Source organism: Podarcis tiliguerta (assembly GCF_965153285.1).
Source record: "Podarcis tiliguerta genome assembly, chromosome: 9".
Lineage (NCBI taxonomy): Eukaryota > Metazoa > Chordata > Lepidosauria > Squamata > Lacertidae > Podarcis > Podarcis tiliguerta.
In genome coordinates, this window is record NC_139542.1 from 53,240,650 (window position 1) to 53,263,651 (window position 23,002).

Here is a 23,002-nt window from a genome sequence, read left to right on the forward strand (position 1 = left end):
CAGATTGACAACAGTAAACCTTTGCTCTGTGGCTCCTCCGTATGAATGTAATGGCGGGGGGGGGGGGAGGGAATTCTTGGATGCAAGGAGCTGCTTTGTCTTTTGGGTAGCTAGGGTAACTAAAATTATACCAGTGTATATTATTAATAGGGATGCGGGTGGCGCTGTGGGTAAAAGCCTCAGCGCCTAGGGCTTGCCGATCGAAAGGTCGGCTGTTCGAATCCCCGCGGTGGGGTGCGCTCCCACTGTTCGGTCCCAGCGCCTGCCAACCTAGCAGTTCGAAAGCACTCCCGGGTGCAAGTAGATAAATAGGGACCGCTTACCAGCGGGAAGGTAAACAGCGTTTCCGTGTGCAGCTCTGGCTCGCCAGAGCAGCAATGTCACGCTGGCCACGTGACCCAGAAGTGTCTCCGGACAGCGTTGGCCCCCGGCCTCTTGAGTGAGATGGGCGCACAACCCTAGAGTCTGTCAAGACTGGCCCGTACAGGCAGGGGTACCTTTACCTTATATTATTAATAGTTTTTATTATAGTGCAGTCTGACTTGAAGTACTGAGTACAGATTCCACAGAAAATAATATTAAATTATCATGTCTTAAATGGACAGTATAGTGCCAATGTAATATAATAACTGTAATCTTTTCCTTCTCAGAGGTGTGGGCTTCAAGGATTAATCAATTACTTTAAAAGAAGAACAATAATAGAAGTTTTAACATGTTTGGACTCCTTGTCAACACTGACATGAACTCTACCTCCTAAACATTGTTAAATCATTTAAAACCTTGAGAAAAATTAATGTTTTTAATGTGTGATCAACCCTTGGAACATTCTTTTACCACACAATATTTCTTAAATATGTGGATGAGCTTTGTCTTTAGGTTACGACCAAAGTGTGTGAATGTAAATCTCATTTTCAAATGCAAGCTTTTTACTACAAAACCAAGTGAAGGCAGCTGGTCATGAAGAGCCTTTTAGGCTACCATTTATTTGCTCTTTTGTTTACACCCCACTAATTTTATATAACCTGTAAGTCTTAAATAATGTTCAATTTAACCTAGCATTGTCTATAAACTTAACAAAAATAGCAGATCAAGGATTCATATACTTCTTTATCACTCCTCAGAGCTGAGCCTGTATTTTGAAAATCACTTTAATTTTGCTCATATAAAAAACAATTACAATTGCTTGCATTAAGTTATCATGTTAGTAATAATGCAATATATATGCTTATCTTGGATCTGTCAACACTCTTCTTTCTTTTTTTAAAGTTCAGTGATAAAGTTTGAGGAGTTGCCACAGCTGAGCTCCAGCTTTTAATGGCGTAAAATAAGGCAGGTTAGTTTAGAAAAACTATTAGGTAAGTGAAGTAAGAATCTTATTGCATAAAGACTGATAAACTTGAAGTTATTGTCACAATAATGTCATATTATATTAGCAGGTTCTGGAATATGTTTCTTACAGTCAGCTTTATATGTGTTGACTGTGTATCATCTCTGTCCACTAACCTTTTCAGAGCATAGAAGCATACATTAAGCACAGAGCTACCTCTGCCCACAACTCGTTCATTTTTTCTAGTTTTGTTTCGTTTTAAAGAAAGAAATATTAATTATGGGACCTCCATAATATGCAAAGCTGATCTGTTTGTGTTTCAGTGTGAATAGAATTCTGGATTAAGGGTATATCTGAATTGTCTCTTTCCAGTATATTAATCTTGTTTAACACACTTCTACTGTAACATATGTACTTAATGGTATAATACACAGTAATAATATACTGTCTAATGTGAAGGAACTTCAGTTTTCCAAGCATAATTGCAGACTGATTTAAAACTTTTCTTCAAAAGCACATATTTTCCAGTTTCCATTATAGAAACTGCTATGAAGAAGAGAAAAGGAATATGACATACGACAAAAACGGAAGCCCCAAATCCTGAAGTTGGCTGTGTCTAGGTTGCTTTTAATAAAACTGTGAAAGCATATTGTTTTAATAAATAAAATATATATTAACTGGAATACTAGTCTCAGCAGAAATACTGTGTTAAATTTCAGGATGACCATATATTGTTTTTAAGTTATTGACAGTTCATTAGTATGGTACGTTTTCATACCTTCACATCATTCACAGTGAAAGTGGTAACAGAGAACACACACACAAATTGTGGACATGTTCTTAATATGCCATGAAATGTGATCTTTTTGAACATTTCCTTTGACTTTTCAAGCCAGCATTAGTACTTGATGAAAACTCAGCTGACAAGTGGCTTTAGGTTCAAAACTACTACTAAAAAAAAAAAAAAGAACAAATCCCTTGGGAAGATATTTTGGTTTTTAATATATATGTGTGTATTATAAAACTTAATAAATCATGAATAAAATATTTGACCAGTTCAAATGTAATAGGAAACCATGGTTTCCTGCAAGATGCATAAGCCTATTAAGCCTCAGGTTCATGTGTTCCCCTTTAACAGATGAGGTTGGAAGCATGTAACCCAACTTTGGATGTAACTGATTTTAAAACTCTTCAATTAGTTCAAACAAACTAGAATCAGACTGGATCCTAGAGTTTAAAGAAACCTCATCATAACCATGAAAATGGAGAGAGGTGAGGGAAAACACATGAGCCCCGGTGTTCGACATGGCCGCTGCACGTTTCCTGTTGCATTTGAAATGGGCCGTTGTGAATTTCACTGCTGAAAAACAGCTTTTTATTCCATATGCTGCCTTTTTTATGTGAAACACCACAGTCGTGAAGGAGTGAAACGGTGGTTTCTGCCATTCTGCTTTTAAAAACTACTTTGAAGATATGATGTTATCTTACAAAATAAGGACAGGATAATAATAATGTCTGCTGTAAGCAATGCAAATAAAAGCATCTAAAATGTGTCTCTGGTTTTAAAGAAGTGTTGAGAGCTCAAGGTAGCCTCCTAATGGATGAACCATTTTGCTTATTTTTAGAAAAATATTAGACATAAATATCAAGCACTACATTGTGAATAAATTAAACAATTCTCCTGGCCCATGTAAAAACGTCATTGTACTTTGAACAAAAACTTCCCTATTCTCTGTGTGTAAGTTTATGCAACAATCCATCTAGGGACATACCTATACAGGCATGTTTTGCACGTCACGGTAAGCCAAATTATGCCTTATCAAGAACAGAACTTTGTTTTCCCCTGGTCTTTTTAAACTCCTGTGCAGTGCTAAAGCTTAGCCATGGTTTGGCTTAGGATGTCATCAGAGCATGGGCTCCTGGTTAAGCAGTCTCCTCTCCACACTAACCAAAAGTTGTAGCCAAGGTATGCAGTGTGTGATTAGCACACTGAGAGAGCTTAACCACAAGTCCAGCTTCAGGTGGCATGCTAAGGCAAATCTTGGCTTAGCTCACCACTGTGCAAGAGTAAAAATACATGTTTACGGACTGGGCAGGAGCAAAGAAACTCTTTGTGTGGTCCCAGTATAAACCACAGTTTGCCTTCATGTGATAGGAGCATGGAAGCTGCCTTATAGGTTCCTCTAGCTCACTGACTGGCAGTGGTCCTGCCCAGCCATACCTGGACATTGTACATGGGACCTTCTGCATGCGCATGGTGATGACGTGCAGAAAAAGCCATAGAAGCTGCCTTCAGTGTGCACTTTCATACCTCGGTGTGGAAACTACACAACAAATGCACTGTGCATACTGTACTGTTGTGTCATTACAAAACCCCAACCTATGATGCTCCTCCAGTTTTTCTGTAGTGTGTACCAGTTCTGTGGCAGATGAACTGATCTGGAAGGTATTCTCTCTGGGTAGGAAGTCTGAATCAGGATAGGCAAAACTGAGAAGCATTGTTTTGACTTTGCAACTCAACCTGTAGTTCGACTGACTAGAAATAGCTCAAAATCTATGATTAAGTCTAGTGATCAATACACCAGGTTTCTTTCACCTTTTTTTGTGTTTTTATTAAAGATTTTCTTGTTTTACAGAAGTATGTGTAATGTCTCTCTCTTGTATTTTTTTCCATGTAACATTTTTACAAATCAGTTTCTCCATGGTGTACTTCTAAGATCAGTCATAAAATAGTTAAAATAAAGAGGCAATGCCAGCCTAATGAGTCTGTAGATGGGTTCTATCTAGTTAACTCTCATCAGCTGCAGCCAGTGTATTCAAGGGTCAGGGATTATGGGAGCTGTAATCTAACAACACCTGGAGGTCCACAGGTGAGCCAGCTTTGTGTTATTCAGGTGTTTTAAGCCCACTTTGCCAACTAGACTTTAAACTCTCCATACAGACCATGGGACTAGAGAGCACACACCAGAGAAACCAGTCGACATGGGTACGGTATGTCCATTTAGCAATATGCAGGTAGCATAGTGAGACTAAATGCCAGCTTATTTTATGGGATATTTGAGGAAGCACCTGATCCATAGAAATTTAACAATGCCCCTTATTTCAGAAAGCCATACCTCCCTTTTTTTGGGGGGGGGGGACGCCCTGAAACAAGCATTGCGGTTCCACGAAGGTGGATCGCACGCGGGAACAGTGGCGTAGCGTGGGGGGTGCAGGGGGGTCGGCCGTACCGGGCGCAACATTTGGGGGTTAGGGGGCGCAAATCCACGGGTTAGTGGGCGCAAATTACTTGCCTTGCCCCGGGTGCTGACAACCCACGCTACGCGCGGGAATCGACCAACGCTCAAGTAGCCCCCTTGATCTATTATTAGGCGAGGCTTAAGGGTGGGGCCGGAGAGACAGAAGCCTGGTTTAGAAGGGGGGAAAGCGAGCGAGCGATCGCGCCTCGACCTCCGCGGAGCCTGTTCCCTCCCTGCTCAACTTGAGGCTGCCGGGTTGCAGGGAGAGAGCGAGCATGTGATCGCATTGGCTCGCCTTGCCATGGTGTGGCAGCAGCGCGGGCAGCAATGGAGGCGGCTTAAGGGACGAGGCTGGGCGGCTGCTGCTGCTGCTGCTGGCTGGCTAGACCGCAGATGGGAAAGCCCGACCCAATTTCTCGTCGCCAAATCCAGGTAGGGCATTCGCATCCCTCCCCCCCTTTTGCCTTCTTTCTCATCTCTTGCGCGTATTTACGCATAAAAGCATTGTTCAGAAGCCGCCGAGGCGCGGGTTTGAATCCTGCCGTCTGGTTTGCGTTTCCCTGACCTTGTCGCTTTCAGGCGTTCGCACCTCTTGTTCCGTTAACCCCCGAAATCCATTCTTGGTTTTTTGCGGGGGGACTCCGCGCCTATCTATTGTTAGACTGCAGACTGCTATTTCCTTGGGTGGTGTGTGGGTCTGTGTTTGCGTGGAAGGCTGGCTGTGCAGGCTGCCAGTCAACCTAGAGGATGTGTCTGCTTTCTGAAAACGGGGTATTTCTTGAGCATCAATGAAAGGCATCTGTGATGAACGTACACATTGGCAGCTCTCCTAAAAGGATTAAATAAAAGCAGAGCTATGCATGTTGGCAAAGCTTGCTTTGGCAGTACTTTCATACCCTATAGATTTCACTGTGCTCTGACTTTTGAATTTCTTCCCATTTTTATTTTTAAATCCCTTGGGTTAGTGTTTTCTTTGATTCTTGCATTAATTTTCCCGGAGGCAAGACGGAAAGGGATGACTTTTGTTTGCTTGCTACATCTCCCACAAAGCTCCAGAGCTGCATTGCTTTGTCTAACCTTCTCTAAGGCCATTTATCATGGAACTCCCGTCACCATATTTTAATGAGCTGTGAAATCTGCTAGTTATTATGGTTGAAAGACGGAAGGTTTCGTTTCCTGCGAACCCACCACCCACCCAATAACTAGATCAAGTGCCCTAAAGGTTACACTATCCGGAATGAGACGTCTGTTTTCCGTCAAGGCTTTTCATTCATAATAATAATAATTTTTTTGCAGAAAAAACCCTGACAGACCATAAGGGGACAATCCTAAACATGTTTACACCAGGAGCACATCCCACTGAGCTCAGTGAGTAAATTTACTCCCTGGTAAATTGGTTTTAGGATTGCCCTTACTCTCACTACTTCTTTTCTCCAGACAACTGGAAAGTCTGAATTGCACAAATGCTGCTGTTTCAAAGAAGCAGGTGATCAAGGTCAGAATCCTTTGCAAATTCATGGTTTTCTTAAGAACTGTGCAAGCGGTCTTCGGGATTTAAGAAATATTCCAATTTTTGCGCTCATCTGCCCAAGAGGGTTGAAGGAAAACTAGAAGCCACAACCGTACATGTTGAAATTTTAATATGGTTAACAATAGTGCGGCTGAAATTGAGATGCTGGGGGAGGGGAAGAGGTTAGTAGTAGAGAGAAGGGAAGCATGCCTAGAGTACAAGGAGGTCTCTAAAGCCCATTTTTCATTTGTCTCCCTTCTCAAAAGAAGTAGCTCTGTGATGATATCAGTGACGTCTGTGTGTTTTAGGGGGTTGATACAAGAACAGAAGCAGAATCTTTATACAATAAATCCAATTTGCAATAAATATTCAGGAACACAGTAGACAAGCTAAGTAGAGTGCAAATCTTAAAAAAACACACACACACCTAAATGTCACAGGAAAGTTTATTAGAGCTATCAAAAATGTTCACTTAAATGTGACATTTTTGCTTGCCCTAATAAAAAGTATTGTTGCGCTGTAAGAATAGCATTCACATTGCTGCAAAAAAAAAGCGAAAAGGGCAGTATATTTCACTAGGTGTTACTCAGCTATTTGGTGGTGGGGGAAAAAAACAGACCACAGAAAATCATTAAGAAATGAATACTTGTAGCTCAGGGAACGCAAGAGCAGACTCAAGATCCATTTAATCTGCCATCATACTTCCACCTGTGGCGATGGTGGCCTCCTCCAGCATTTGCTTAGGAAGAACTGGTATTGCTGGTGTTGAGCCATAATGGTACACACCCATCTTGCCAAACCTCCCCTCCAGTATTACTGTGATGAGCCACAGCTGCACCACCAGGCCTCTGAGCAATGTTACTCAATTATGTAGTATTGTTTTAGAGGAATTGAGGTGAGCAGGGGGTTGGCACTCCTGGGTTGCCAGGTGATGGCTGCCATTTATTTTGCCCATAAGGTCCCTCCTATTGGTGCTGCATCATCTAGCTCTGCAATATACCCTTTTCCGATATGGAATGGCTAGGAATGTACCCATTATTCCAAATGCAGGCTGACATATATTGATGGATCTGCATTAAATTACTGGCTATCTTGTGCATTACAATACATGTAGTTTTCAATCCCTTTATGTTAATCTTTAGCATAAAATTTGTGTTTTTCGCAAACACCACACCCATACATCGGATTGGCTTTTTCACTGCAGGATGCACCATAACCCCAATATATTTTTCCTAGTTAGTCACTGCCAGGTTAGATACAGTGAATGCATGTGAGGTTAGGGATTTATCTGAATCACTTTACACTTCACAGTGCAAATCTTATACTTAGATACATAGAAGGAAAGCAATAGGAAAGCAATACTCTACAGAAGTCATTCTCACTGAGTTCAGTGAGACTTTCTCCCAAGTAAGTTGGCTTAAGGTTGCAGGCTGAACATACCTCGAACAACAACAACAACAACAACAACAACAACATATTTATTACTTATATCCAGTCCATCTGACCAGGTCTCCCCAGCCACTCTGAGCAGCTCCCAGCAGAATATTAAAAACACGATAAAACATCAAACATAAATAAACTTCCCTAAACAGGGCTGCCTTCAGACGTTTTCTAAAAGTCAGGTAGTTGTTTATTTCCTTGACATCTGATAGGAGGTCATAGTGGACGCCATTACTGAGAAGGCCCTCTGCCTAGTTCCCTGTAACCTCACTTCTCGCAGCGAGGGAACTGCCAGAAGGCCCTCGGTGCTGGACCTCAGCGTCAAGGCTGAACGATGTGGATGGAGACGCTCCTTCAGGTATACTGGGCCGAGGCTGTTTAGGGCTTTAAAGGTCAGCACCAACACTTTGAATTGTACTGGGAGCAAATGTAGGTCTTTCCTGGACCAGTGTTATATGGTCTCGGCAGCTGCCCCCAGTCACCAGTCTAGCTGCCGCATTCTGGATTAGTTGTAGTTTCCAGGTCACCTTCAAAGGTAGCCCCACATAGAGCGCATTGCAGTAGTCCAAGCGGGAGATAACTAGAGCATGCACCACTCTGGTGAGACAGTCTGCGGGCAGGTAGGGTCTCAGCCTGCGTACCAGAAGGAGCTGGTAGACAGCCACCCTGGACACAGAATTGACCTGCGCCTCCATGGACAGCTGTGAGAATCTCTTGTTCTGTTTAGATGTTGATTCACCAAGATGTAAGAATTTTTTTGGTGGCTGGAGGAGGAGAGTTCTTCACAGTTTGATTACATTCTCTCCATCCATGATGGTGAAGAGCTACCTCACTGTTCACTTGGCTACCTCACACTTTGCTTGGCTACACCACTGCCCTCCCCTGACTTCCTAAAGCAGATCCTTCAGGGAATCACACCGTTGATTTCCCTTCACTGTGAGAACTGGCTATTTGCTCTAAACTTTCCGCTCCCTTTTCTTTACCCAGCAGTCAGAGCAGTCTTGATTGTGTACATTCAACTTGGCATTTTAAAAGGGAAGAAAAGACAGCCCGAGAGTTCAGGTTTCTCAGTGCAGGTCTGATGTCCCTGATTTTGCTGATTTACAAAATAGGGCTATTATTCAAACGTGTCATTACAGCTCTATAAGGTCACCTCAGTGGAGACAGCAAAGGCTACAGCAGTATGGGCATTAGTTTATGAAAGAAGGGTGATTTCTAGTGTTTACCATGTAATTGATTTTGATTTCTTTAGTTATTGCGCCTTATGAAAGCTCTCTCTTATTCTCTCATTTGGGAAAAGAAACGGAGGCTGAGAGAGAAGTGACTTGAAAGGGAGCATTTATCTTCTCTGGCCTTTTTTACTCTTGCACCGTGCTGAACTAAGTCAAAGTTTGGTTTAGTATGTCATCTGAATCTGGGCTGATGGTTAAGCGCTCTCATCATTGACCACAAGCTGTAGCCAGCAAGGAAGCCCAAGTTTGGATGACACACTAAGCTGAACCTTGGCTTAGCTCAGTGTGTTATTAGAATGAAAAAGACTGGGGCGGGGGGGAGAAAATGCCTGCAAGTGTCTCTCCAATAACATGTTTGCATGTTCTCAGTAAGCCGCAGTTTAGTGTAGCCTTGCTGTGCAAACCAGGCCAACACAGTTAGTTTTTAGTACAGTGGTACCTCGGGTTACAGATGCTTCAGGTTACAGACTAACCCAGAAATAGTACCTCGGGTTAAGAACTTTGCTTCAGGATGAGAACAGAAATCACATGGCGGTGGTGCAGCGGCGGTGGGAGGCCCTATTAGCTAAAGTGGTACCTCAGGTTAAGAACAGTTTCATGTTAAGAACAGACCTCCGGAACAAATCAAGTTCTTAACCTGAGGTACCACTGTATGTTTTTATTCATTCTGTTGATTTTTCCCAAGTTTGTCTTAATTGCTGCTTCTATGGTTTTATTTTTGCAATGTTCTATGCATTATGGTGTTTAATTATTTTGCTATAAGCTGCCCTAAGAGTTTTTACTGAAGAGTGGCATATCATTTTTTTGATATTCAAGGTATTCCATGGGAAATAGTTAAGAAGTGTGACCAAAGCAGTACTGAAATTTCTGATTAGTCTTTTCAGAAGGTAATTTTGAAGAGTGTCATACTGTTAACATATTTTCTCGTTCTAGTTTGATCTTTATAACCCAGGGATATTAATATAATTCCCATCTCTCTCTCCCCCTGCCCCCTGTTTCTCCGCTTGAGAAGTACACATAACCTCTTACTCTAATGGAAGTGTGGTGTTCCTTGATGACATAAAGTAAAGGTAAAGGTACCCCTGCCCGTACGGGCCAGTCTTGACAGACTCTAGGGTTGTGCGCCCATCTCACTCAAAGAGGCCGGGGGCCAGCGCTGTCCGGAGACACTTCCGGGTCACGTGGCCAGCGTGACAAGCTGCATCTGGCGAGCCAGCGCAGCACACGGAAATGCCGTTTACCTTCCCGCCAGTAAGCGGTCCCTATTTATCTACTTGCACCCGGGGGGTGCTTTCGAACTGCTAGGTTGGCAGGCGCTGGGACCGAGCAACGGGAGCGCACCCCGCTGCGGGGATTCGAACCGCCGACCTTTCGATCGGCAAGCCCTAGGCGCTGAGGCTTTTACCCACAGCGCCACCTGCGTCCCTTGATGACATAGACATGCTAATTTTCATATTTCTGCAATGGATTAGCTGGAGGCAAGTCCCATTGACCACGGTGGGGCTTGCTGCTGAGTAGACCTGTATGGGATTGCACTTTCTTGCTAACAGTTTGGTTACAGAGCAACTTTCAACAGACAGGCTCAAAGCAGGCCAGTTTAAGGATGCAGACACAAGAAGAGTCACAGCCAAGGAGCTCACAGTACAAGCTGTTGACCAGCCTCCCAATCGCCCAGGGGTCAGCAAATGTTTTCAGCAAGGGGCTGGTCCACTGTCCCTCAGACCTTGTGGGGGGCTGAATTATATTTTGAGAAAAATATATGAACGGATTCCTATGCCCCACAAATAACCCGTAGATGCATTTTAAATAAAAGGACACATTCTATTAATGTAAAAACACGACCATCCATGGGCCAGATTTAGAAGGCAGTTGGACCAGATCCGGCCCCCGGGCCTTAGTTTGCCTACCCATGCAATAGCCTCTTCCTGCTTATTTTTAAAAGGCTGAGCCAATCTGAGCAGGGGAATTCAAGAGATGTCAGGCCAGTCTGCATTCCAAAACAGGGCAGGGTTGAGGAGCAATTCCAGACAATGGGTGATGATGATAATCCACAGCAACTACTGTGGAAGAGTTCCCAGCGTAGGCAGGGCTGACTCAGGATGACAACCCTGAGGGGATAGTTTCTGAATGCTAGTTGTTCAGATAGTCCCTCAGTCAGCACTTTGGGGGGAAATAAAAATGGAAATTTTGAACTTATGGACCCCTAATGTTTCCCTTAAGTTAATTATATGTAGCTGTTCGTACATTTTTCCCAGGTGCTCAAGGGCGTAGCGTTTCTTCTGTCAGTTGTGTTTCGAGTTCTTTCGTTGTATATGCCCACTGACTCTTATTGTACAAGTAGCCTCATAGATATCGGCATCAAATCTTTAGAACAAATAAGTAAACAATGCATGGATATCGCTTTTGGCTATTACATTTAAATGAGTAGTTTGAGACATTTGTTTGTTCGACCAACATGGCAGCCTCAATCTCTGGGTTTGTACATTTTTGTCTCAAAACATGTCTAAGGGCATTCTTGAGGTTTCCCCCCCTTTAAATAGCAGGCTCTTCCATGTTTCCTGCCTAGATGGCATTTGCCCTGGAGTCCAAGAATCTAAAAAGGTATACATGCAGTTTTTGTACAGTGGTTTTGACACTGTGCTAAAACAGAAAATGTTAATATTCCACAAATTCTTTTATAAACACTCTCCAGTTGTCTTTGATAATCCAGGTAAATATCTGCTTGGAATTATCCAGTTCCTTTCAAAATTTCTCTCTGGTTTGTCAGCCCTTTTCAAAAACAGAGTTCTGTGGTAGCTTAAAGATTTGCACATGGCATAAAGTTTCCTGGATTGGAATCCACTAAGTCAGATGCATGAAGTCTTATTCTAAGTTGTGTGTGTGTGCACGCTCTCTATCTAAATATAGATGGGTCCAGAACACTATTTATATGGGTCCAGAACACTATATTTATATGGGTCCAGAACACTGTTTATTTCTGTTATGTAGAGCAAGCGTTGTAACCTTCCAACAGTTTGACTTCACCCCCAAAGGCACAGCCCTCCATTGTCTCCCAAGACAGAGGCCAACTTATTAGTTTCAGCTAATAAGACTCAAGTACATGGACAAGGTGCTTGGATCAGTCAGGGCAGCCACTTGCGCTCTGGACCCTTGCCCCTCTTGGCTGATAAACGAGCAGGGAGGGGACAGCTGGCTGGGCCAGGGTGGAGATTAATGTCTTCTTGTGAGAGGGTGAGGCCGCTGCCTGCTTGAAGGAGGCAGTAGTAAAACCCCTCCTCAATAAATCCTCCCTGGATTCGGAAAATCTATGTAATTAGTGGCCATTTGCCAGTGTCTCTTTTTGGGGGAAGGTTCTTGAGTGGGCCGTCTTGGACCAGATCCAGGTGCTCTTGGAGGAAACTCATTTTTCTAGATCCATTTCAATCAGGGTTTTGGCATAGAAATTGTTTTGGCCTGTGTGATGACCTCTGTTGAGAGACAGGGGAGATGTGTCCTTGTTAATTTTCCTCAACCTATCGGCTGCTTTTGATACCATCGTCCATGATATCCTTCTGGAGCAGCTGTCCTGAGTCAGGGGTGGGTGGCACCATTTTGCTGATTAGTTCTGGACCCAATTGAAATTGCTGGTTTTGACTGTAAAGTCTTAAACAGCTCAGGTTCACAATACCTCTTCCCATATGAATTGACTCAGACCCTGCAATAATCACCTGAGGCCCTTCTTCATGTGCCTCTTATGTGAGGGGTTTGGAGAGTAGCAATAGAAGAATGGGTCTTTTCCACGGTGTGTACACACACACACACACACACACACACACACAAGGGGTGGGGAAAGAGATACAGACAAGACACTATTGTGGAAGATATAAATATACACATGATTGCAGAGGTGGAAAAATTCTAAGCAGCAAGCTCAGAGGGAAATGATATGCAAAAAAAATGCTGACTGACAATTACATTCTAGTTTAAATGTATGTAAGATCATTGCAATGACTGTTCACTGTTGATGACAACACAGACAATCTGCCATTGGTAAACTAATTTAACACTTATAGTGAAACTTAAACACACACACACACACACACCATTAGCTTGATTCAGGTGAAAGAACTGAATTTCTTGATCTTGTTATTCAGTAGAGTTTCCCTTGAAGTTCCTTTGTTCAAGAACAGGCACTTGCAGGTCCGTAAATATTCAGTGGCATTTCTGAATATTGCCTTTCCTAATGACAGATTTCGACAGGTTTGCTAGAATACCTCCCCCCTTTCCCCCCCAAATACTGATGCAAACTGACCTGATCAACACATTCCAGAATAATGTGTAGATTGGAACAGCTTCCTTCAGATTTCATTTCACCAATTTTCAAATTTTATGATGCAGTTTTTGGTGGGTGGGTGGGTGAGAGAGAAAATGCATGTGAATGTTGTATGAACGAATGCATTCAAAAATAGCTATTTTAAGATAATTTTATATCCATCTTTTAAAATTAAAAAAATCTGCATATTTAGAGAAGAAATTAGACAGAACAAACTAACAAATAAACTCCTGCAAGAATCATATGGGCCAGAAACAGGCTGATTCATCCACTCCTAGATCAGTGTCAATTTATTATTTTCTGTAGAGATGGAACCTGCTTGCCCTGTGTAGAATGCAGAAGGGCATTTCTGGCAGATGATATCAGATGCCGTATTGGAAGATAGCCTGGTGATTGAGCCTCCTCTGTTGTGGCTGGTGTTGCTTTGACCTGTGGTCGTGTCGCCATGGTGAATACGGGACGGGCTTTCTTGCAGGTCTGATCCCTGTTCTTATGTGTCTGTTAGGAGGCCTGTTGAGGCTGACGAGTCATAAGTAAGGGGGCTGTTTGTAAGCAAGGGCAGGCCTGTAAACACTGAGTCGTGTCAGGGTGTGTACTTAGAAATCTAGACAACAAAACAGAAAAAAGTGAAACTCAATTTTCAGACTTACAAGAAATGCCTGCAAGGCTACCATACAATTCAAAGCAAATGTTCCCAAGATTGCCAACCACAAAAGCATATAATTGTCCACCAGTGGTGGATTATTGCAGTCTAACTTGATTCTTCCAGCAAAGGGTATGGTTAATCTCTGATCTTCAGACAGGAGCAACTCTTGAACCTTTTCTGGTCCGTCAGAGGTGAGGCTTCGAGGGAAAAAGCAGACCAGTCTGTAGTCTGTTGTTTAGAGGGTTTTGCCTCAGTGCCTTAGCACCAGTTGTGTTCTGTCAGATTGTTCTCTCTCTCAGGTCTCCCACTTTCTCTCTCCCATTCTGCATATGCAATGAATATTGCACAAATTAATTAATGACCTCATGTACTCTTACATTATAGTTTGTTCACATGCCGTAACTGCTACATAAACAGTGTGATATGTACGTAAAATGCCTTTGTAAGCATCTAGGTGGACGTGGAAGTCTACCTTGTCAGCATCCAACCAATTCATGACCCATCCCTATTTTCTGGTTGGCTCAGAGCAAAAGTTTGATCAAGCCTGGCTGCTTGACCCGGGCCTTCAAGTCAACCACCCAAGGCCAGTTAGGGGAAGATTTTACCATGCAGGATGGACTGTTGTTGTTGTTTAGTCGTTTAGTCATGTCCAACTCTTCGTGACCCTATGGACCAGAGCACACCAGGCACCCCTGTCTTCCACTGCCTCCCACAGTTTGGTCAAACTGGGTGGACTGTAGATCACTGATAATGTGCTGGAATGATTCTAGCTGGGAGCAAAAGGTGTAAATCCTGAGTCTCTAACGAGTTGGAACAGATGCTGTTATATCATAGGGTTTGGCTGAAAACAAAGGATTTCATAGTGTGTTCCGGGAGGAAGTGATTAGTATGTATGTATGTATGTATGTATGTGTAGCAGTGTTCAGTATAAGGTAGTGCTTATATATGCATTGTGTAGTGACCGAATAATATCTGGAAATTGAGATACGGTGATGGTGAAATGAAAGTTTTAGTGGAGTTCCTTATGAGCCTCCTCCCTATGAATCTAGATAATAAAGATGCCATCACTGTATCTCTGGAAAATCTGGAGGGCCTAAGGTTCCCTGCACCTGTTCTAAGGTATAAAGGTAAAGGACCCCTGGACGGTTATGTCCATTCAAATTCAACTATGGAGTGCAGTGCTTATCTCTGATTTCAGACTGAGGGAGGCAGCTCTCCAGGCCATGTGGCCAGCATGACTAAACTGCTTCTGGTACACAGAACACGTGACGGGTGCCAGAGCACACAGAAACAGTGTTTACCTTCCCGCCGCAGTGGTACCTATTTATCTACTTGCACGGGTGCTTTCGAACTGCTAGGTTGGCGGGAGCTGGACCAGAGCAACGGGAGCTAACCTCATTGTGCAGATTTGAACCGCTGACCTTCTGATCGGCAAGCCCAAGAGGCTTGGTGGTTTAGACCACAGCACCACCTGTGTTGTGTTTCCTTTTACCTACATAAAAGTAAAATGCCTGATCGATTGGCCACCCTGCTGGCATTGTGATTTGGGCAGTTTAAACACCTCCCACTTTGCAAATAGGAATAAAAAATAATGTATGGTGACATAGTGCCACACTGGAAATGAACAAATGAAATAGTCCAGCACATGGGCTTAGCCAAGGTTTTTGTTAGCGGGGTTAGAACCTCAAGTTTGTATTGATTTTTATTGATTTGGGGTGGGAGCTGCCCCCCGCCCCCCCCCTTGGCTACGCCCATGGTCCATCATAAGGAGAAATTTTGTTTGTCTCCTATAAATAGTATGTAGTGGTTCTTCTGTCTCTATATATTTAAGAATGGAAAACAATGGTGATAGTGTTAACTGATTGCAGTGTTTGTGTTCCTCAGGATTAATTTTCTTTAAATCTTGGTGCTTGACCATAATTACAAGAACTGCAGTTGGTCAACCACACTATAAATGCTACATGGATTGTGGCAGCTGTTATTACATTGCAACAACAAGAAGAATACTTCGAAAGCTCCAAGCAATCTGTGTTTTTGATGTTCATAATTCGAGTCCTAAGCAAATAGATAGGAAATGTTTTTGCTAGAGAAGAAGCCATTTATATACAGATGTTGATGCCTGTAAGCAATATATTAAATTTACATCTCAAGTTGCCCTAGCAGATTTTGAAGCCTTACAATCAATTAAGAAAATATATTTTTGAGCTCAGTCTGTACATTCCAAAGTTTGCAAAGGTAATGTAAAGGAGTGGTGCTCTCTCTTTTTTCTGGACAGGTGTTCTATTTAATAGCTGTTGTTAATACCATATAATGGAAAACCATCTCTACCGTCCTATGACTAGGAATCCTCTGGCTGCAAGCTCCATCCCCAGATTGCTGGGAGTAAATTTGCACCATTCAGTCCATCCCCATCTTAGAGGGGGTAGGGGGTGGGAATACAGAAACAGGTTGGCAGGAAGAGTGATTATTTACCTTGCTCCCTCCCACTGGAGTCAGTAATAGGGGTGAGGAGTTTGTGTAAATGTACTATCCTGTCCTTTGTAGATGTACTATCCGGTCCTTTGGACGCAGGTGGCGCTGTGGTCTAAACCACTGAGCCTATTGGGCTTGCTGATCAGAAGGTTGGCGGTTCAAATCCTCATGATGGGGTGAGCTCCCATTGCTCTGTCCCAGCTCCTGCCAACCTAGCAGTTTGAAGCACACCAGTGCAAGTAGATAAATAGGTACCGCTGCAGCGGGAAGGTAAATGGCGTTTCCGTGTGCTCTGGTTTCCATCACAGTGTCCCGTTGTGCCAGAAGCGGTTTAGTCATGCTGGCCACATGACCCAGGAAGCTGTCTGTGGACAAACGCCAGCTCTCTCGGCCTGAAAAGCGAGATGAGCACTGCAACCCCATAGTCGCCTTTGATTGGACTTAACCGTCCAGGGGTCCTTTACTATCCTGTCCCATTTGCAGCAAACTCAAATTTGGCCAGCAGAGACTTCCAGCCACTGAACCCTTCCTTAAGTTTTCCATGTGTCTGGTGCTGGGCATCTTGTTCCACTGCCACACTCCCCATCTGCCCCCATCTGTTTTGTAAGAGCAGGTGTGTTAGCTAAGAAGAGCACTAGGACTAAAGAGTGAAGTACAGTCATACCTTGGCTCGTGAACATCTTGGGAGTCGAATGGTTCTGACTTTCGATTATTATTATTATTATGGAAGCCGAATGTCCTGCAGCCAATCAGAAGCTGCACTTTGGTTTCCGAATGTTTTGGAAGTTGAATGGACTTCCGGAATGGATTCCGTTAGACTTCTGAGGTACGACTGTACAGGAGAGTATACCAATACTTTTATCTGTGATAACAAATTCTATTAAATTTCTGTTAAGATGCAGCATCAAGATATTTATGATTAATATCATAATCGCAAAGATGTTAGTGAGGGCTCAAATTGACGCAGGTGAAATTGTTGTCAAACAAGGGGGTAATTGCTGTAGAATTGTTTGATTTGAGATGTCGCAATATAGAGCCCAACACATCCTTCCTATATGGAAAGCACGTTCTGTCTCTGCAAATGGAGCTACCATTTGGCAATTCGACTCCGTTGGGGGCAAATTTAGATACAGTTCTGCAACTATGTCTTTCCAATGACCCTTCCCCCCCCCCCCCATCAACTTGTCAAAAGGCTGCCTAGTCAGTAGCATGCCTGGCAATTTTTGTATTCCCATAGTGCAAAATAGCAGCCCATTTAATGTTTCCTGCACAATCACTTCCTCAGCAAACAGGAACTGTTGCCCTATATTCTGGCAGTGGATTAATGCAGTTTAGTTAATACTTCTACTAGAATAGAAGTAGATATTTATCTCGCAAATGAGAAGATCCTGTGTCTGCCCATTTTGCTCACTTTCACTCCAAATGTCACTCCTTTCTTCCATCTCCTTCATCAAAGTACACTGTAAGCTCCTCAGAGCAGGAAACTGCCTTTTTTTGGGTTATGTTTGTAAACGATATAAATAATAACCTAGCAGATAAAAAAGGCACACTCAGCTTTTTCACCAAGTAAAAGGACTGCTTCATTTCACTGTAGCAATTTGTTTTTCCTTGGCGTGCTGATTAAATATATATTGTTGCCTGCCACCCCAATCTCTGAATGGTGCAAGATTCCAAGGTTTCTAGGTGCTTCCTTTTGGAATGAGGCACAGCAGAGACTGTGGTGCCTTTATGTTGTATGGTTTGTTGTTGTTGTTTAGTCGTTTAGTCGTGTCCGACTCTTCATGACCCCATGGACCAGAGCACACCAGGCACTCCTGTCTTCCACTGCCTTCCGCAGTTTGGTCAAACTCATTCTGGTAGCTTCGAGAACACTGTCCAACCATCTCATCCTCTGTCGTCCCCTTCTCCTTGTGCCCTCCATCTTTCTCAACATCAGGGTCTTTTCCAGGGAGTCTTCTCTTCTCATGAGGTGGCCAAAGTATTGGAGCCTCAGCTTCAGGATCTGTCCTTCCAGTGAGCACTCAGGGCTGATTTCCTTAAGAATGGATAGGTTTGATCTTCTTGCAGTCCATGGGACTCTCAAGAGTCTCCTCCAGCACCATAATTCAAAAGCATCAGTTAGTTACACATAAATACAACCTGAGCCTATGATTGAGAGGTTCACAGCATTAACACCCCAAAAGGGTCTTGCTTCTCTCATAACCACAGCCTTGGATTCAAGCAGAAAGCAAACATTGAGCTCTGACTCTCTGCCTTTCCAGCCCTCAGCATTTTGCATCCAGCTCACATTACAGTGGTACCTCTGGTTACGAACTTAATTTGTTCCGGAGGTCTGTTCTTAACCTGAAACCATTCGTAACCTGATGTACCACTTTAACTAATGGGGCCTCTGTTCTCATCCTGAGGTAAAGTTCTTAACCCAAGGAACTACTTCCGAGTTAGTGGAGTCTGTAACACGAAGTTTTACTTTATCAGAGTAAAGTTACTCTGACTTTATCTGTTGGAGGGGGGGGGGCACCCATTTTCTATTTCACAGGAGCCTTTTGAGCCTTTGTTCTCTTAATGGCCTATCACTCCGGTGCTCACCTCAGCACAGAGAGCTATTTTGGCTTAATCTGGATCCAGGGATTAGGGATTAGTCACACCAAATCTAGATTAAATTGTAACACTTGGTGAATCTAGGCATTACAGTAGTCTGGCACCCAGAAACCTCATATACAGTCGTACCTCGGGATAAATATGCTTCAGGTTGAGCGTTTTCAGGTTACGCTCCGCGGCGACCTGGAAGTAACAGAACTCGTTACTTCCGGGTTTCGCCACTTGGGCATGCACAGACGCTCAAAATGATGTCTTGCGCGGAAGCCACGAATCGGGACCCGCGCAGTCGCAGCTTGCATTCTACTCAGAATGCGAACGGGGCTCTGGAACGGATCCCTTTCGCATCCAGAGGTACCACTGTAGTAGTAAATGCATGAAAAAGAACAGAGCAATTGAAGAGTGCTGATCAGATTTCTGGAAGGTTTACCATTGGGGGGGGGGGATGAAATAAAAATGGATGAAAAGATACTCTAACTATAAACCACACACACAGGCAGTTGGGGATCATTCAGATTAGAAAGTACTATAATAACTCTTGACAATACTTCACAACGTTTCTGCTGAGTTATGACAATTGTCTCCAAGAAATGAAGTTTCTCGTTTTGTGGCAAGCTCAGATTTACTATGCCCCCACATTAATGGTTGTAATTAACATTTCTCCACCATTGCTTAGAGGAGATGTAAACATTCTTTGATTGCATAAATAACTGTTATGTATCTCTTTTGGAAAAGAAGGAAAAAAAACAACTTTCCTCAGTACCAGTATCTCTTTTGGAAAATTTGAAACTACAAGGGAATATCATATGTGTTTGAAAATCAGCTTCCAGAGTAGCAGGTCTCCCACACATAGAACTGGGCTGTGGGTTGATTATGGCATTTCACAGCTAGGGTGGATTTTTAAAGGCTGTGTTGATTTTATGTAGCACATTTTAATGGTGCAGTGAGTGGGGTGAGCCAAAGGACAAAGGGAAAATGAATATAAGAGATGAGAGAAGAGAACAGTGTGCGATTGCAGTGCAGATGGTGATCAAATCCTGTCAACATGCAACCGAGTAATGCAAATTAGCAGTATTCTTGTTTACTGTAGTTCTTGATGCTTCTCAAGTTTGATATATTTATTTAGACTATTTTTAAAAGTCTCATATGGTTGAAGTAAGATTCAGCAAGAAGGCATGGTAACGTCAAATAATAAGCTTTGGCAACAACAGAAATTCCTAAAACTTAAAATGTCTAACCAGCTGAGCAAGGGCAGGGGAACTGTAGTTCACTGAGGCTGTTATTCAAAAGCCACACCCACGTGCCCTACACCTGAAGTCATGAGTTCCCATAGAGAGCGCTCACACACCTGAACCCTGCAGGAAAAAAAGGAGGTCAGTCTTGCTTGTTCGCTATCTCCGTGGTCCAACTTTGGACAAGTGGCCAAATCATCTGGCATAATGATACTGCCAGATGATTTGTAGGCTTATGCCCTTTACTTTGCCAGAGAATTGCTTACCCGCGTCCCCAGGACCGAGAAGAGAATAAAAAAATTCCAGGAAAGTTTCTTCTTTGGAGAAAAGAGTTTTATTGCAAATCTGTGCACAGAGACAGTCAGCAGAATATAGTTTCTGAAATCTGACTGTCCAGCAATACGCATCTGCAAGCCTTCTTATACTTTAGAGTATTTACCCACCTCCCAGACCTCCCCCCAAAACTTCCCCAATCAGCTGGCAAGTTTCCAACTTATTCCTTATATGGCACATCTATATTTGCTGGCTAAGGCTGCTAGCTAAGCACTTCTTCTGCTGGTTAAGCATTTTCTCTGCTCAGTAAGCACCCCCTCCCACCTCCTTGTACACGTGTATTCTTTTGCTAGCTAAGCATTCCCTTCGTATCTCTTCTTATCTTGCATTACTTAAAGCAGAAGCAAAGCAGGAAACATCTTGCTAGTGGTTTTTAGTTGACAGCAGTTTTTGGCTAGGCAGGAAACGACCTTCTGACCTGTAACTAACATCAGCAGTTTCAGATAGCTGGTTAGACAGGAAACGGCCTCCTGACCTGTCTGATTTAGACTTTGCAAATAACTGCATTTTTGGGTTTGAGCTTGTGTAACCATCCTAGCAGAGTGCCGGAATTTACTATGTGTAGATAATATTAATGATTAACCGTTCCCCTCTCCCTTCACTCCCTCCTCTTCTTCTGAACAACCTAATACTTAGGTTCGTTCTGGGGTATGGGCCTATACTCCCTCATCACAGCGATGACTGTGGGTCCTAGCTTCCGTGACAGGAGTCTTTGCATCATTTGCTGCAAGCATTGCAATAAGCAGGGGATACAGAGGCAAAGAAGCAAAAGGATTAATAGCGGTCCTGCTAATAATACTATAACATTCCTGAGCCAACTGCCATCAGGGAGCCAGGAATACATCCAACCCCATGCATCACTCCCTGTGGCTTTCAGCGGGTTTTCAGCTATCATTGTTTCCATGTGGTTGATGGTGGCTGAAATATTTGCTGACTGGTCTGAAATGTACATGCAGCAATGGGAATGAATTAAGGCACAAACTCCGCCCTTAGAGGCAAGGACTACATCCAAAGCGTAACGATTTTGAAGGACTACCTCCCTTATCTCTGACATTTCCTTATTAATTGCTTTTAAGGCCGAGATGGTGGAGTTAAACAAAGCCTCGGTCCAGTTTGCCAATCTATGCAGATCCCGGTAATTCATGGCTACACCCAAAGGGGGTAGAAGGGACCTAGAGATGGCTGTGCCGGTATACTGGTTAATAGGTGATTTCGCGTCCCTTTTGTTACGCAGACGGACTGTTGGGAGCTTATCCATCTTATACACCAGGGGTACGACTACTCCTAAAGTACAGGTTCCAGAAAAGGCAGAGGGGATTTCTTTGTAGGCTCTTGTGCCGCAGAGCAACCACAAATCAGACTGGAGCAGGCAGTTAGATCTGCTGCGCGCCGTCATCCAGGTAAACCAAGTATAAAAATCGACACACATAGCATCATAAATGGAAGTACCTTTTTGGAAGCAGGAGGATCCGTTAATATACTCATAAGTCCAATTGCAATATGGATAGTGACCTAAAAAATTGCTGCTGTTATGATTGAAACGGAGACAACGAGGTGCCTGTTCCATGAGTGACAGAAACACTGGGGGTGAATAGGTGCGACCATCTGACATAAGATTACTAATTCTAAATGACTCATTTATTGGAATACTATGCAGTAGTATGCCAGGCTTCTTAAATTGTGGAGGGATATGCATACAAACCCAGCATTCAGAAAGATTAAGCATAGAAGAGAAACGATCTATATCTCTAACATAGGTATTATTACTCCAAATCTGATGATAGGGCTCTGACCGGCCGGTTTTCCGTATATGTGAGTCATCTCCCAGACCCAACCCAAGTAGGGCTAGTACCAGAAGGGTCAAGGGGATGGGGGCTGGTTGTTCCCTCCCACAAAATCGGTGACGCTCATGCCAGCAAAAGAAAACACACATCCATATGACAAGAGCGGTTGAGATAACCCCTATCCACCAACCCCAATCCTTCCATGGTTCCTCCCACCAATATTCAGGGGGTGTGCTCATTGTTGAAGAGCTCACTGATATTTGTGCCCGACTATCTGTTGAGCCTCAAAGATGAGAGTCCACTGGTGAGCTGATGCTCCCACTACGTGGGTCAACTTTTCTGCTAACCCTGATGGGTGGATTGAACCACTTGTTTAGCAATTTCAATGCACACCTGGTTAAGGCTCCCACCCCGTTCCGTCCCATCTATCGCCTGCATTAAGAGTAGGACCTGGTCTATCAAATGAGGTTGGTACAGTGCTCTACCTCCCATATAACAGTTGACTACCCTCCCACAACAGCAAAAGCGGTCCAGAACTCGATAGAGTTCGAGCGTTTCTGCAACTTCCCGTATGAGCACTATCCACGCATGCCGGACAGTGGTGTGGGAGAGGAGCCACAATGGGGCAGTGGGGTGTTTTAAGACGGCAATCTCATCAAATCCCAGTTTCCAATAGCCATAGAGCACACCATCTCTTACCACCGGTAAGACGAACCAGTCGTAGCAGAGTCCATCAGGCCAATAAATGCGGTATGGCTCAGTGGGGTCAGGGCTGTGGGACATAAAGCAGATAACAAAAAGAAAAGAGAAAGTCCCTATGGAAATATTAAATGTCCTGGTGAGCTTCCTGGGTTAGTCCTGGCACGGAGTTGGGGACGCT

At 43.5% G+C, this 23,002-nt stretch overlaps 3 protein-coding genes across 11 annotated transcripts in view; 2 read left to right on the forward strand and 1 right to left on the reverse strand.

Moving 5' to 3' along the window:
- The window catches only part of CEP135 (centrosomal protein 135), a 34,364-nt gene extending 32,354 nt beyond the window's left edge, over positions 1–2,010 (forward strand). For 2 of the 5 annotated variants that reach the window (XM_083458048.1, XM_083458046.1), the window contains exons 26-27: positions 1,267–1,333; positions 1,856–2,010. In XM_083458048.1, the coding sequence (XP_083314174.1) occupies positions 1,267–1,315 (49 nt within the window). In that variant the 3' untranslated portion in view covers positions 1,316–1,333; positions 1,856–2,010. Of the gene's footprint in view, positions 1–650 lie in introns of all 5 variants that reach the window. The other 3 variants (XM_083458049.1, XM_083458047.1, XM_083458045.1) reach the window with 2 other exon arrangements.
- A 2,702-nt stretch (positions 2,011–4,712) lies between these two features.
- The window catches only part of CRACD (capping protein inhibiting regulator of actin dynamics), a 116,080-nt gene continuing 97,790 nt past the window's right edge, over positions 4,713–23,002 (forward strand). For 2 of the 5 annotated variants that reach the window (XR_014515335.1, XM_083457964.1), the window contains exons 1-2: positions 4,713–4,998; positions 5,863–5,934. The gene's annotated coding sequence lies outside the window, so the exon portion shown is untranslated. Of the gene's footprint in view, positions 4,999–5,862; positions 5,935–6,042; positions 6,062–23,002 lie in introns of those variants that run through there. The other 3 variants (XR_014515336.1, XM_083457963.1, XM_083457965.1) reach the window with 2 other exon arrangements.
- LONRF1 (LON peptidase N-terminal domain and ring finger 1) overlaps positions 10,004–23,002 on the reverse strand; it is a 213,769-nt gene continuing 200,770 nt past the window's right edge. Inside the window, exon 10 of the mRNA XM_083458196.1 lies at positions 10,004–10,173. Coding sequence (XP_083314322.1) covers positions 10,019–10,173 — 155 coding nt within the window. The 3' untranslated portion in view covers positions 10,004–10,018. The remainder of the gene's footprint in view (positions 10,174–23,002) is intronic.